The sequence below is a fragment of the Nerophis lumbriciformis genome, linkage group LG15, assembly GCF_033978685.3.
Source record: "Nerophis lumbriciformis linkage group LG15, RoL_Nlum_v2.1, whole genome shotgun sequence".
NCBI lineage: Eukaryota > Metazoa > Chordata > Actinopteri > Syngnathiformes > Syngnathidae > Nerophis > Nerophis lumbriciformis.
Window position 1 is genome coordinate 42,835,821 of NC_084562.2, and position 15,522 is coordinate 42,851,342.

Consider the following 15,522-nt stretch of genomic DNA (forward strand, 5'->3'; position numbering starts at 1 on the left):
CTGTCCACAAGGTTGCGGAGTGTGTTTACAGGAATTTTCCACCATTCTTCCAAAAGCGCATTGGTGAGGTCACACACTGATGTTGGTTGAGAAGGCCTGGCTCTCAGTCTCCGTTCTAATTCATCCCAAAGGCATACTTGCCAACCTTGAGACCTCCGATTTCGGGAGGTGGGTGGTGTGGGGGTGGGGGGCGCGGGTTTTTTTTTTGGGGGGGGGGGGGGGGGGGGGCGTGGTTGGGGGGCGTGGCTAAGAGGGGAGGAGTATATTTACAGCTAGAATTCACCAACAAGTCAAGTATTTCATATATATATATATATATATAAGAAATACTTGACTTTCAGTGAATTCTAGCTATATATATATATATATATTTATTTTATTATATATATATATATATATATATATATATATATATATATATATATATATATATATATCAGTGACGTGCAGTCACTAGAGGCAGGTGAGGCGGGCCCTCACCTGCCATCATGGAAAGAAAAAAAATGTAGAAAGAAAAAAAAAAAATTTAATTGTTATATGTATCCAGTGATTATACTATAAAGTTATTTTCCATTTAACTTCACCAGTTTTAGATTATTTTTATTCAAAATCGCTGAATTTTCACATTTGCCGTTCAAATACTGAGAAGAGACGGTGCGGTGATCAGCAGCCAGTTGAGGCACGTCACTCAGTTGTGCCTCACCATGGATTGCGCAATGACTCGGCTAACTGCTGGCCTGCTGTGCAGTGAGACTGTATTGCTATATGAATTATGTTATACATTTCCATAGTTTAGTTAGCTGAGGTATATAATGTACAGTGTATTTTGTCAACAACTGTATGTGTGTAAAGTATTCTTGTGCTGAGCGATCATAAAACGGCTGCAAAAGACGCACTGTGTGAGGCTCGCCTCCTGCACCCCCGCTGTTATGCCCGTTTGATTGTGGACCATTACTTACACCTTGTGGCGATGGGAAATGTTGCGCGTCATTAGTTTGGGCACTTCCGGTTTACGATCTTAGTCCAGTTTATGAGACAATGAGAGTCAGACAAGTTGTGTTAGCTCTTACAAGCCTTGGAAAAGATAAGTCTGTAAGTAAACTGTTTGACTTGTTTATGTGGCTCAATATGAAGGTGGAAAGTGGCTAAATTTGATAGTAAGATGTGTATTGAAAAAACGATTTTTGTGCACTAATTTAATGGATGTTTGAGGACTTAAAATGGCTGCCGGTCGCATATTTCCACCATAGAAGTAGTTTCAACGCTCAGCAGTATTTGTTTGGTGATAATGCTGTATATTTGTGTAAAGCTAATGTTTACATATTGTGTATTACATTTCAGTATGTTGGTTGAATCATATAGCTTATAAATTGTCATTGTGTGTATTTCAGTTTTACAAATAAATAAATAAAATAAAAGTCCAGTGCAAGATAAAGCAAGATCAACAACAATAAAGAGCCTAAATGGATTCATCTGCTTTGGAACTTTATTAGAAAGTCCTGGATTGGTTGTTAGCTGTCTGCCAAGCTGTACAACCTCAACACATATAGTGAGGGCAGAACACCCGCCGTAGAATTGTTGTATCAACTAAAGCCCACACTTAAACTTTCCACGTGCAAGATTGAATCTATTTAAAAAAAATATTTCATAAGAAGCCAAAAAGTGCAAAAACAATAATGTTGGTGTTGGAGGAGTTGTGAATGACTGCAGGGACACAACATTAGATACACCTGCAGACTGCAGGTGTACCTAATTCACAACTCCTCCAACACGAACATTATTGTTTTTGCACTTTTTGGCTTCTTATTAAATAACTTTTGTAACCTATTTTCATGGGCTTTCCTCTTTGTGATGTTAAGTTCCTGTTATGCGCTGTTATATAGTATATGCCTTGAGCTCTTATTTTGAAGGCACTAAAAGCGGAAGTGATGTCACGTTGCGGAGGTTTTTGAAAGAAGGTAAATAAAGTGGTCCTCGTGTAAACTGGAGCCTCCGTGTTTGTTATTTTGTAGTTTCATACAGTATAGGCGACATTTCTAAACCCTCGGTTACACTTTTTTAAATAGATTCAATCTTGCAAGTGGAAAGTTTAAGTGAGGGCTTTAGTTGCGGCGCATGGACTTAATTTCTAAGTAAAGGTAAGACCATAATAACGTTTTTTTTTATTAAATGTGCTTTTTTGTGTGCTACAGTTTGTATGTGTAAAGTTAAAGTTAAGTTAAAGTACCAATGATTGTCACACACACACTAGGTGTAATGAAATTTGTCCTCTGCATTTGACCCATCCCCTTGATCACCCCCTGGGAGGTGAGGGGAGCAGTGGGCAGCAGCGGCGCCGCGCCTGGGAATCATTTTTGGTGATTTAACCCCCAATTCCAACCCTTGATGCTGATTGCCAAGCAGGGAAGAATGCTGGTATGAGCTTTTAAACATAACCCGTTAACTGCTGCCAATCAAATGGTGAATAAGATACTCTTTAGGGTTCATATGTTTGTAAATCTGACTGTGATGAAGTCAGTGCCTCACCAGCCATCAACCTCACCGCACGTCACTGATATATATATATATATATATATATATATATATATATATATATATATATATATATATATATATATATATATATATATATATATATATATAAGAGAAATACTTGAATTTCAGTGTTCATTTATTTACACATATACACACACATAACACTCATCTACTCATTGTTGAGTTAAGGGTTGAATTGTCCATCCTTGTTCTATTCTCTGTCACTATTTTTCTAACCATGCTGAACACCCTCTCTGATGATGCATTCTGATTCGTCTCCTTGTTGTGTGCGCAGTTGTGCACTCTTTAAAAGACGTAGATGTTATTGTCACATATGCATGTACAGTAGATGGCAGAATTGCCCTGTTTAAGAGTGTCACAACATTGCTGTTTACGGCAGACGAACTGCTTTACGGTAGACGAAAACGTGACTGCTGTTGTTGTGTGTTGTTACCGCGCTGGGAGGACGTTAATGAAACTGCCTAACAATAAACCCACATAAGAAACCAAGAGCTCGCCCTCGATCATTCTACAGTTATAACGTCATTGGGCAGGCACGCTGTTTTATTGTGGGAAAGCGGACGTGAAAACAGGCTGTCGACACGTCACTCAGGTCCGCCTGAATTTTGGGAGATTTTTGGGAGAAAATTTGTCCCGGGAGGTTTTCGGAAGAGGCGCTGAATTTCGGGAGTCTCCCGGAAAATCCGGGAGGGTTGGCAAGTATGCCCAAAGGTGTTCAGGTCAGGACTCTGTGCAGGCCAGTCAAGTTCATCCACACCAGACTCTGTCTGGTGTGGAGACGACAAAGGGACGGCGTGGCGACAAAGGGACGGCGTGGCGCAGTGGAAGAATGGCCGTGCGCGACCCGAGGATCCCTGGTTCAATCCCCACCTAGTACCAACCTCGTCATGTCCGTTGTGTCCTGAGCAAGACACTTCACCCTTGCTCCTGATGGGTGCTGGTTAGTGCCTTGCATGGCAGCTCCCTCCATCAGTGTGTGAATGTGTGTGTGAATGGGTAAATGTGGAAGTAGTGTCAAAGCGCTTTGAGTACCTTGAAGGTAGAAAAGCGCTATACAAGTACAACCCATTTATTTATTTATCATCTATGTCTTTATGAACCTTGCTTTGTGCACTGGAGCACAGTCATGTTGGAAGAGGAAGTGGCCCGCTCCAAACTGTTCCCACAAGATTGGGAGCATGGAATTGTCCAAAATGTTTTGGTATCCTGGAGCTCTGTAGCAACTGACTGTGCAGAAAGTCTGTGCACTATGCGCTTCAGCATCCGCTGAGCACTCGCTGTCAGTTGCCGTTGTTCCCAAACTCTTCCATTTTCTTTTAATAAAGCCGGCAGTTGTCTTTGGAATATTTAAGAGCGAGGAAATGTCACGACTGGATTTGTTGCACAGGTGGCATCTTATGGCAGTTCCACGTTTTTCTGGGGTGGTACTTGGTGAAAAAAGTTTGAGAACCACTGAAATAAGATAAATTAAGATTTTATATCACTTTATTGATGACAAAGATGATGATGTGTGGAGAGTAAAAAGGAGGAAAGGGGAGAGCAACGCAAACACCGCCTTCTTACTTTGCTGTGTTTCTCGCCTTCTTTATCAAATTGGGTTAATAGTAAAACATTTTGGCCACAGTTGTGCTCAGTCCCAAAAAAATCAAGCAGGCTTTTTTGTGTGGTCACGCGTTCGATTGTTTGCCGCCATTGTTTGGTACAACCAAGTTAGTATACGAAATACGGGACCAACTTTTGGCAAAATATTTTGTCAAAAACCTAATCATGCGAAAAATAAGGCAAGGTACCAACCTCTGTATTTTCCTCTTTAAATTGAATTGTTCTTGTCAGGATTTTTGTGCACAGGTGGTCATAGAGTGCTCCTTGCTTCAATTAGGACTCGGGCTGTTTTTAATCAGCAAAACCAGTGATATTTTTCAGAAGAAATCAAACGGTGCTTTTACACACACCTTCTCTCCCATGGAGACGCTGACGCACACGCAGCCTATTGACTGCAGCATTTCAATCATCCGACGCCTCAAATCTTGGAGGCATAAAACCAAAAAGCAAAAACAATCAGCTAAGAAAATATTTGCATGCATGGCATTGTGCAAAAAAATGTGTGTGAGCGTGTGTGTTTGCAAGAGTGTCACGTGCGTATCAGCAGGGGGGGCGAGGAGAGAATGCGTGAGAGTCTATCAACAGAAGAAAAATAGAAAATATCGTATTTTTCGGACCACAAGGCGCATTAAAGAGGTCATATTATGATTTTTTAAGTACATTTAAAAGGTGGTCTGCATAACATGTAATGGTCTTTTTTTGGTCAAAATGTTGCATGGATTATGTTTTACAGACCATCTCCAAGCCACTTTCTGAACATCTTTTCAATATGCGCCATTTCGTGGGTGTGCCTCCACTTTGACAGCTTCTTCTCTCGTCGTCTTTTGCTGCAGCAAGTCTACTGACAGATATAAGTTATAAGTGTACGCTACTTTATGTTAGAAATGGTAACAGCGGAGGATGAATGCCCCACAACAGGAGGCTAGAGGAAAAAAATTGAGCTTTTTGGTGAAGTGAAGTGATTTATATTTATATAGCGCTTTTCTCTAGTGACTCAAAGCGCTTTTACATAGTGAAACCCAATATCTAAGTTACATTTAAACCAGTGTGGGTGGCACTGGGAGCAGGTGGGTAAAGTGTCTTGCCCAAGGACACAACGGCAGTGACTAGGATGGTGGAAGCGGGAATCGAACCTGGAACCCTCAAGTTGCTGCCACGGCCACTCTACCAACCGAGCTATACCGCGCAAATTTTTGGGACTTACGTGGATCCCAAACACACAACAGCAGGTACCCATAGGTAAGAGAAGTTGGTTCTGCATTATATTGCACAACAAAATGCCAGATAAAACATTTCCTAATAGGTGCCATTTTGGTGTCCTTATACACACACCATAATAAGACACGTATGTTGCAGCACAGTACGTCTGACTACCCGAGCCGTGATGCGCCTCATTGCATCAAGCGGTGCGGCTTCGTAGCTTACCAAAGTCAAACTAAAACATCGGATCCGGAACCGCCAGTATCCAAAATCCGGCCTGCGGGAAGTCTCAAGTTAAAAAAAAAAAAAAAATGTTTTTTTAATTATTATCATTTTTTTAAATCTGTCCTTTCTAATCCATTTTCTACTGCTTGTTAGTCTCGGTGTCACCTAGCGGCTCAAGACATGCATTTTCTCATCGATAACGTGACATCGGCAAAGTGCGCGCTCTTTCAGTATATATATATGTATATATATATATATATAAATATTCCGCCCAAATGCAGCTGAGATAGGCTCCAGCACCCCCCCGTGACCCCAAAAGGGACAAGCGGTAGAAAATGGATGGATATATATATACATATATATATATACATACATATACACAGCCCGGCCCCCGGCCAAATTGTTTTAACCCAATGCGAGTCAAAAAGTTTGGGGACCCCTATTCTATATTGTCAATGGAACACGTTTTGGTGTTGCTTGCTTGCGGGTACTTACTAGCATCATTTATTGAACAGGCGTCAACCTGCAGTCCACACAAATCTCTTGTGTACGAAATAAAATTGCATCGAGGTCGGTAAGCACAACCAGAATTAATACATAAATTAGGCGCACCGGGTAATAAGGCGCACTGTCGATTCTTGAGAAAATGAAAGGATTTTAGGTGCACCTTATAGTCTGAAAAATAGGGCATATCTATTTAAAAGGGGCTTTATGATAAGAAATTGACCAAGTGTTTCAAGCTCATCTATCTTTGTCGTTGCTGTCTTTAAAGAGGAAAGGGAACACAAACAGAAGAGAAGACAGTGACAAATATCATAGTGCAAGCGATTTGAAATTTCCCACTGGGAGAAAGGCTTTTAACTCAGCTTGTTTTATTTTCAGCTAAAGCCTCCAGAAAGCCGCGGGAATTATTCAGGTTCATGTCTCGCTACCTGCTACCACACTGGCCAGCTGCTGCGTCCGGGTGATGGGCTTGACCCGGCGTGCCTTCACAATGGCTGAAGCTATTTTCCAGGCGTGCCTCTCCTCCCCGTATGCAGTGAGGATAGAAGTGAGCGCCTGTTGATCTAAGGTATTCACCACGTCAGCAGCACAGGGCATGTCGGCGAACCTACGCACAAAAGGAAGACCAATTAAAGTCGGCGACGTCACGTCCTTGCTGACAGCAGTAGATCTTGCCATGAGTGCGACAGAGCTGAAAACCTTCATGGCTGAAAATGATTTGTGAGGGATCAAAGACAGCGCATGGTGATGTTATATTAGGTGGGATGCTGCAGATGCTGAAATACGTTGTCATGCAAGACATGATAACAACTACAGAAAACATTGTTCCATATAAATTCATTTTTTTCTGAGGCAGTGTTCAATTTAGTTTTTTCATTTAGTTTCAGTCAGTTCTTTGACTAAAATGCATTCTCGCCATTCTTTAGTCATCTCCATTTATTTAGTTTTAGGCGAGTTGGCGAAATTTCCCAACATTTTCGTCAATAATGCTTCAATTACATTTTGGCAACTAAATGTAAAGCATTAAGGATAATGCACCTTTTCTAGGTTACTTGTAAAACATCACATACAAATTCAAAACAAAAATTAGACCTGCTCTCAAGGAAAATATTTATAGATCAATAATGTCTCACTAAACTTAGTACCGGATTTTTCGGAGTATAAGTCGCACCGGCCGAAAATGCATAATAAAGAAGGAAAAAAACATATATAAGTCGCACTGGAGTATAAGTCGCATTTTTTGGGGAAATGTATTTGATAAAGCCCAACACCAAGAATAGACATTTGAAAGGCAATTTAAAATAAATAAAGAATAGTGAACAACAGGCTGAATAAGTGTACGTTATATGACGCATAAATAACCAACTGAGAACGTGCCTGGTATGTTAACGTAACATATTATGGTAAGAATCACTCAAATAACTATAACATATAGAACATGCTATACGTTTACCAAACATTCTCCATCCATCCATCCATCTTCTTCCGCTTATCCGAGGTCGGGTCGCGGGGGCAGCAGCCTAAGCAGGGAAGCCCAGACTTCCCTCTCCCCAGCCACTTCGTCCAGCTCCTCCCGGGGGATCCCGAGGCGCTCCCAGGCCAGCCGGGAGACATAGTCTTCCCAACGTGTCCTGGGTCTTCCTCGTGGCCTCCTACCGGTCGGACATGCCCTAAACACCTCCTTAGGGAGGCGCTCGGGTGGCATCCTGACCAGATGCCCGAACCACCTCATCTGGCTCCTCTCGATGTGGAGGAGCAGCGGCTTTACTTTGAGCTCCCCCCGGATGACAGAGCTTCTCACCCTATCTCTAAGGGAGAGCCCCGCCACCCGGCGGAGGAAACTCATTTCGGCCGCTTGTACCCGTGATCTTGTCCTTTCGGTCATAACCCAAAGCTCATGACCATAGGTGAGGATGGGAACGTAGATCGACCGGTAAATTGAGAGCTTTGCCTTCCGGCTCAGCTCCTTCTTCACCACAACGGATCGATACAGCGTCCGCATTACTGAAGACGCCGCACCGATCCGCCTGTCGATCTCACGATCCACTCTTCCCTCACTCGTGAACAAGACTCCGAGGTACTTGAACTCCTCCACTTGGGGCAAGATCTCCTCCCCAACCCGGAGATGGCACTCCACCCTTTTCCGGGCGAGAACCATGGACTTGGAGGTGCTGATTCTCATCCCAGTCGCTTCACACTCAGCTGCGAACCGATCCAGTGAGAGCTGAAGATCCTGGCCAGATGAAGCCATCAGGACCAAATCATCTGCAAAAAGCAGAGACCTAAACCTGCAGCCACCAAACCGGATCCCCTCAACGCCTTGACTGCGCCTAGAAATTCTGTCCATAAAAGTTATGAACAGAATCGGGCAGCCTTGGCGGAGTCCAACCCTCACCGGAAAAGTGTCCGACTTACTGCCGGCAATGCGAACCAAGCTCTGACACTGATCATACAGGGAGCGGACCGCCACAATCAGACAGTCCGAAACCCCATACTCTCTGAGCACTCCCCACAGGACTTCCCGAGGGACACGGTCGAATGCCTTCTCCAAGTCCACAAAGCACATGTAGACTGGTTGGGCAAACTCCCATGCACCCTCAAGGACCCTGCCGAGAGTATAGAGCTGGTCCACAGTTCCACGACCAGGACGAAAACCACACTGTTCCTCCTGAATCCGAGGTTCGACTATCCGGCGTAGCCTCCTCTCCAGTACACCTGAATAGACCTTACCGGGAAGGCTGAGGAGTGTGATCCCACGATAGTTGGAACACACCCTCCGGTTCCCCTTTTTAAAGAGAGGAACCACCACCCCGGTCTGCCAATCCAGAGGTACTGCCCCCGATGTCCACGCGATGCTGCAGAGTCTTGTCAACCAAGACAGCCCTACAGCATCCAGAGCCTTAAGGAACTCCGGGCGGATCTCATCCACCCCCGGGGCCTTGCCACCGAGGAGCTTTTTAACTACCTCAGCAACCTCAGCCCCAGAAATAGGAGAGCCCACCACAGATTCCCCAGGCACTGCTTCCTCATAGGAAGACGTGTTGGTGGGATTGAGGAGGTCTTCGAAGTATTCCCTCCACCGATCCACAACTTCCGCAGTCGAGGTCAGCAGAACACCATCCGCACCATACACGGTGTTGGTAGTGCACTGCTTCCCCTTCCTGAGGCGGCGGATGGTGGTCCAGAATCGCTTCGAAGCCGTCCGGAAGTCGTTTTCCATGGCTTCCCCGAACTCCTCCTACCAAACATTCTGTCACTCCTAATCGCTAAATCCCATGAATTCTTATATGTCTAGTCTCTTACGTGAATGAGCTAAATAATATTATTTGATATTTTACGGTAATGTGTTAATAATTTCACACATAAGTCGCTCCTGAGTATAAGTCGCACCCCCCACCAAACTATGAAAAAAAACTGCGACTTATAGTCCGAAAAATACGGTACTGTTTTATTTTTAGGGATTTTCTGCTGCCGATTCCAATACTAATCTATCATGAGTGAGATCTGCCGATACCAATACTGATCACATATATTAACTGTACATTTTTCAATGTATTTATTGTGAGTGCTATTGAATGCTTGACAACGTTTCTCAAAGTGCAATTGCAAGAAATTTAGGGATTGCAACATCTACTGTCCATAATATCATCAAAAGGTTCAGAGAATCTGGAGAAATCACTCCACGTAAGCGGCATGGCCGGAAACCAACATTGAATGACCGAGACCTTCGATGCCTCAGATGGCACTGTATCAAAAACCGACATCAATCTCTAAAGGATATCACCACATGGGCTCAGGAACACTTCAGAAAACCACTGTCACTAAATACAGTTGGTCGCTACATCTGTAAGTGCAAGTTAAAGCTCTACTATGCAAAGTGAAAGCCATTTATCAACAACATCCAGAAACGCCGCCGGCTTCTCTGGGCCCGAGATCATCTAAGATGGACTCATGCAAAGTGGAAAAGTGTTCTGTGGTCTGACGAGTCCACATTTCAAATTGTTTTTGGAAATATTCGACATTGTGTCATCCGGACCAAAGGGGAAGCGAACCATCCAGACTGTTATCGACGCAAAGTTCAAAAGCCAGCATCTGTGATGGTATGGGGGTGCATTAGTGCCCAAAGCATGGGTAACTTACACATCTGTGTAGGCACCATTAATGCTGAAAGGTACATACAGGTTTTGGAACAACATATGTTGCCATCTAAGTGCCGTCTTTTTCATGGACGCCCCTGCTTATTTCAGCAAGACAATGCCAAGCCACATTCAGCACGTGTTACAACAGCGTGGCTTCGTAAAAAAAGAGTGCGGGTACTTTCCTGGCTCGCCTGCAGTCCAGACCTGTCTCCCATCGAAAATGTGTGGCGCATTATGAAGCGTAGAATACGACAGCGGAGACCCCGGACTATTGAACGACTGAAGCTCTACATAAAACAAGAATGGGAAAGAATTTCACTTTCAAAGCTTCAACAATTAGTTTCCTCAGTTCCCAATCGTTTATTGAGTGTTGTTAAAAGAAAAGGTGATGTAACACAGTGGTGAACATGCTCTTTAACCAACTACTTTGGCACGTGTTGCAGCCATGAAATTCTAAGTTAATTATTTGCAAAAAAACATAAAGTTTATGAGTTTGAACATCAAATATCTTGTCTTTGTAGTGCATTCAATTGAATATGGGTTGAAAAGGATTTGCAAATCATTGTATTCCGTTTATATTTACATCTAACACAATTTCCCAACTCCTATGGAAACGGGGTTTGTACTATCGTCATATCGAGAACATGCATGTTGATGACACATTCTAGCTGTGTCCTGCAAATTTGACAGCGACACGCGATCAAACGCGTCCTCAACTGAATTTAGCATTCTTGCTAGCGGCTAATGTCCCTCCACGGTGCAAAGCCACTTCTAAGTCAGTAATCCTCATCTCCATGGTGGAAAATACACTATGTTTCTTACTAGTATCACTGTAGGACAAAAAATAGCTAAACAAGCTAAACAACACACAGAAAGAGAATATGCTTACCTCAAGCTGAAAACAAAGGTGAGTGGATTGATACAAAAATGGACAGTAATGATACCAAGTAGTTTTGTATCAGGTCGATATACCACGGTGGTTAGATAAATATTTTTTACTATGAAAAAACCCTTCGGCAATTTTGAAATTGTTTACGAACTCAGGAAATAAGTCCCTGGACTTAGGGATTTAAGGGCAAAAGCCAAATAATTTAAATCAGTGCCAATAGGAGGACATCATTTATAAATGTAATTGATCTTTTTACACCGCAATCTTGAGTTTTCTTGTCTGATTATAGTTGTGATAAAACATTCTATCATAAATTATCTTGCAAATGTGCATTGGTATGACCAATACTGCCCCTGTAACTACTTGGTATCGCATTGATACCCAAAGTTGTAGTATCGGCCAAAACTAATGTAAAGCATCTAAAGAACAGAAGAATAGGTGATTATCACATTTTAACAAAGGTGTAGATAGAAACATGTTACAACAGAGAGTAATCAGCTATTGACAGTTAATTAACAAGTAGATTAATAATAGTTTTGGGAAAATAAAATAATCGGAAATGATGCATTATGTTACTGTATACGTCAGCAGCTAAATTAGGAGCTTTTACATCCCGTTTTGAAAGGCTTTGTAATAATTTGCATACCAAAAAATATATTGTGACATAACCGGATCATGTTTTGTTTTAGTTTAAGACTCTTAGTTCTGTTTCAGCACCCCTGAGTTTGTGTTTCTTGGTTGCCATGAGTGCTGATTAGTTTCACCTGCCTCTGATTAGAGTTCGGGACGCCCACCTGCTCCCGGGCACTAATCAGAGAGCTATTTATTCCTGCCTTTCGCCACACTCGGTCTGGCTGTTTTGTTTGCTTCATGCAACATTACGTTGGTAAATCCTAGCTTCTGATTCCAGTTTCTTTGCTAAGCTTTCCCGCTAGCATTTTCCTTAGCTTCCCGTGCTATCGGCCCGCTTCCTGTACTTTTGTATTTTGGCTGATTTATGGATAATAAATCCTTGTCCTACCTGCACACTGCCTCCGGAGTTCCGTCTGCATCTTGGGGAAACGATAACCAATTAACCACCCAACCGTAACAACGTATATCGCTATCGATATCGATATCTATATCGCAATATACATTGCGATATAGATTTTAGGCAATACCCCCATTCCTTACTATTGAGTAGCACAATTTAAATGATCAGTGTTTAAAGACAATAAGGCCACATCTACACAGGAACGTTTGTGTTTTGTTTTGCTGCCCGGTTGAAAAACAAAACGGTTGATACACGGTGTTGTATCAACGAGTCACATCCAGACAAGGCCTAATTTAATTATTAGTTCATGTGTGAAGAAAAGGCTTTGTGAACTGCAATCAAGACAGTTACTACCTACCAGAAAAAGGATGTGTTTAAATTAGGGCTATCAAACAATTCAAATATTTAATCGCGATTAATCGCAGTTTGTTTATAGTTAACTTAAAATTAATCCTGATAATCGCAGATGGATATATTTTTTGTCATTAATAAGTGTACCCGAAACAGACCATTTTCAAGTATTTAATACCATGACTGAACAATTAGTTTACATTAATGAAATGTTTTTTTTAAATATTATGCTTTTTTAAACAGCTCAACACAAACTGGACATATAATTAAAAAAATCACCTGCAGTGTGCTGGTGTCTTGCCAGATTTTGTATTTTGTAGGAATACAGAATTTGTATTCCTGCTTTAGGAGCACTTGCATTTAGAGGAGGAGCTACACTATGTTTAGATACCCATTTCACGCATTAATAACATGCGTGTAATAAATGTGGATTGTTACAAACATGGTTTGATAGTCAAAAATGTTTGCTAATGCAATCTTTTATATTTCTACCTGAATAAATGCATGACAATGTTTTAACCTCGATGTATTATCAAAATGTAATATTCAGCCTGCCGAACATTCTGTGATTGGGGACTATCAATCAGAACAGGTTATAAAATAATATTCACTTTGTTTCAATCTGCAAGAATACATTTATTTAGGTAGAAATATCACAGATTACTTTACAAAACATCTTTTACAAACCATGGTTGTAATGTAAGACATTTTTATTTTGTCAGTGTCGTTAGACCGGATGTGACGCGTAGCGCTATTATTGAGAAGCCGGAAGTGTGTGATTGGTTTGAGAGGGTGCCTTGATATGTTTTGACGACTTGAGAGTCTCTGATAAAAAATGACTCTAGACTTCCTCTCAACAGTCTTTCTTTTCTGCTGAGCTTTTATTCCATTTTATGAAGGCTGTTGCTGCAGTGATGTTGTCTCATGGCATCGGCTTTTGACATGGGATTTTCTTAATGTACCCTTTTCTTTGTGCATTTCTGCTCACTATTTTCAAGTTTGTGGCTTAACAGCAACGAAACACCATTACATTGACCAAGCTACGGAATGGCTCGAGGGTCAAAAAGGAGTCAGGACACATGTACATTAATCAGGCATTATCATGGTTCTCGCCCGGAAAAGGGTGGAGTGCCATCTCCGGGTTGGGGAGGAGATCGTGCCCCAAGTGGAGGAGTTCAAGTACCTCGGAGTCTTGTTCACGAGTAAGGGAAGAGTGGATCGTGAGATCGATAGGCGGATCGGTGCGGGGTCTTCAGTAATGTGGACGCTGTATCGATCCGTTGTGGTGAAGAAGGAGCTGAGCCGGAAGGCAAAGCTCTCAATTTACCGGTCGATCTACGTTCCCATCCTCACCTATGGTCATGAGCTTTGGGTTATGACCGAAAGGACAAGATCACGGGTACAATCGGCCGAAATGAGCTTCCTCCGCCGGGTGGCGGGGCTCTCCCTTAGAGATAGGGTGAGAAACTCTGTCATCTGGGAGGAGCGCAAAGTAAAGTCGCTACTCCTCCACATCGAGAGGAGCCAGATAAGGTGGTTCGGGCATCTGGTCAGGATGCCACCCAAACGCCTCCCTAAGGAGGTGTTTCGGCCACGTCCGACCGGTAGGAGGCCACGGGGAAGACCCAGGACACGTTGGGAAGACTATCTCTGCCGGCTGGCCTGGGAACGCCTCGGGATCCCCCGGAAGGAGCTGGACGAAGTGGCTGAGGAGAGGGAAGTCTGGGCTTCCCTGCTTAGGCTGCTGCCCCCGCGACCCAACCTCGGATAAGCGGAAGAAGATGGATGGATGAATGGATAAGAAAATGAGTGCCGTTAAAGAAACTTATAGGTATGTTAGCTACTTCTCTTTGTTAATAATGTTTATAATGTCTATTTTCTATTTCCTGCTGGATCTACTCTCTATTTTATGCTGCTGCTGTCACATATACTGTATATACTGTAATATTGTACATGGTCATTGGTATATATTGTATATATGTTATAGACATAATATAATATATCTGTATATATATTATTCTGTACACATATTATGTATATATTCGTATATATGTTAGATTTTGTATCGCTATATTAGCCTATTTATACCTGCATTGTCCTTTCCATCCTTACACTTTCCATCATTGTAACTGAGCTACTGTGTTGAACAATTTCCCTTGTGGATCATTAAAGATTGTCTAAGTCTAAGTCTAAGGTAACGCGTTATTGGTGCGTTAACTTTGACAGCCCTAGTTTATATATAAAATAAATGAGAAACCAAAAGACTACATGGGGCACGTCCTCTATTAGACTAGAGTTGGCCACTATTTAAAAAAATATGTCTTTCTCTTTGGTTTGTTTTTCACTTACAAAATAATGAACAATATTAACATGTAAAATCAGCACAAGTAAAATGTAAATACGATGAAAATGTGTTACCTCTCGCCGTCCATCCTCATGTCTAAAGGTCCATCCTTGCTGAGTGAGAAACCTCTTTCTGCCTGATCCATTTGCATGGAAGAGCAGCCAGCATCCAACAGGACAGCATCAATACTGCCCTCTCTAACGTTGATGCTAGACAGCAGGACTTCAAGATCGCTGAATCGTCCAAGTAATGGTTTCACTTGGCCACTGGACAAAAAAAGAAAAAAATATATATCAACATATACAGTTGCGATCAAAAGTTTACATACACTTGTAAAGATCATAATGTCATGGCTGTCTTGAGTTTCCAATAATTTCTACAACTCGTATTTTTTTGTGATAGAGTGATTGGAGCACATACTTGTTTGTCACAAAAAACATTCATGAAGTTTGGTTCATTTATGAATTTATTATGGGTCTACTGAAAATGTGACCAAATCTGCTGGGTCAAAAGTATACATACAGCAATGTTAATATTTGCTTACATGTCCCTTGGCAAGTTTCACTGCAATAAGGCGCTTTTGGTAGCCATCCACAAGCTTCTGGTTGAATTTTTGACCACACCTCAAGACAAAATTGGTGCAGTTCAGCTAAATGTGTTGGTTTTCTGACATTAACTT

At 42.1% G+C, this 15,522-nt stretch overlaps 1 protein-coding gene across 3 annotated transcripts in view; it reads right to left on the reverse strand.

Moving 5' to 3' along the window:
- Positions 1-15,522, reverse strand: part of LOC133616137 (12S rRNA N(4)-cytidine methyltransferase METTL15-like) — a 220,219-nt gene that overhangs the window by 12,397 nt on the left and 192,300 nt on the right. For all 3 annotated transcript variants that reach the window (XM_061975255.1, XM_061975256.1, XM_061975257.1), the window contains exons 4-5: positions 14,918-15,109; positions 6,516-6,694 (exon numbers count right to left, since the gene is read on the reverse strand). In XM_061975255.1, the coding sequence (XP_061831239.1) occupies positions 6,516-6,694; positions 14,918-15,109 (371 nt within the window). The remainder of the gene's footprint in view (positions 1-6,515; positions 6,695-14,917; positions 15,110-15,522) is intronic.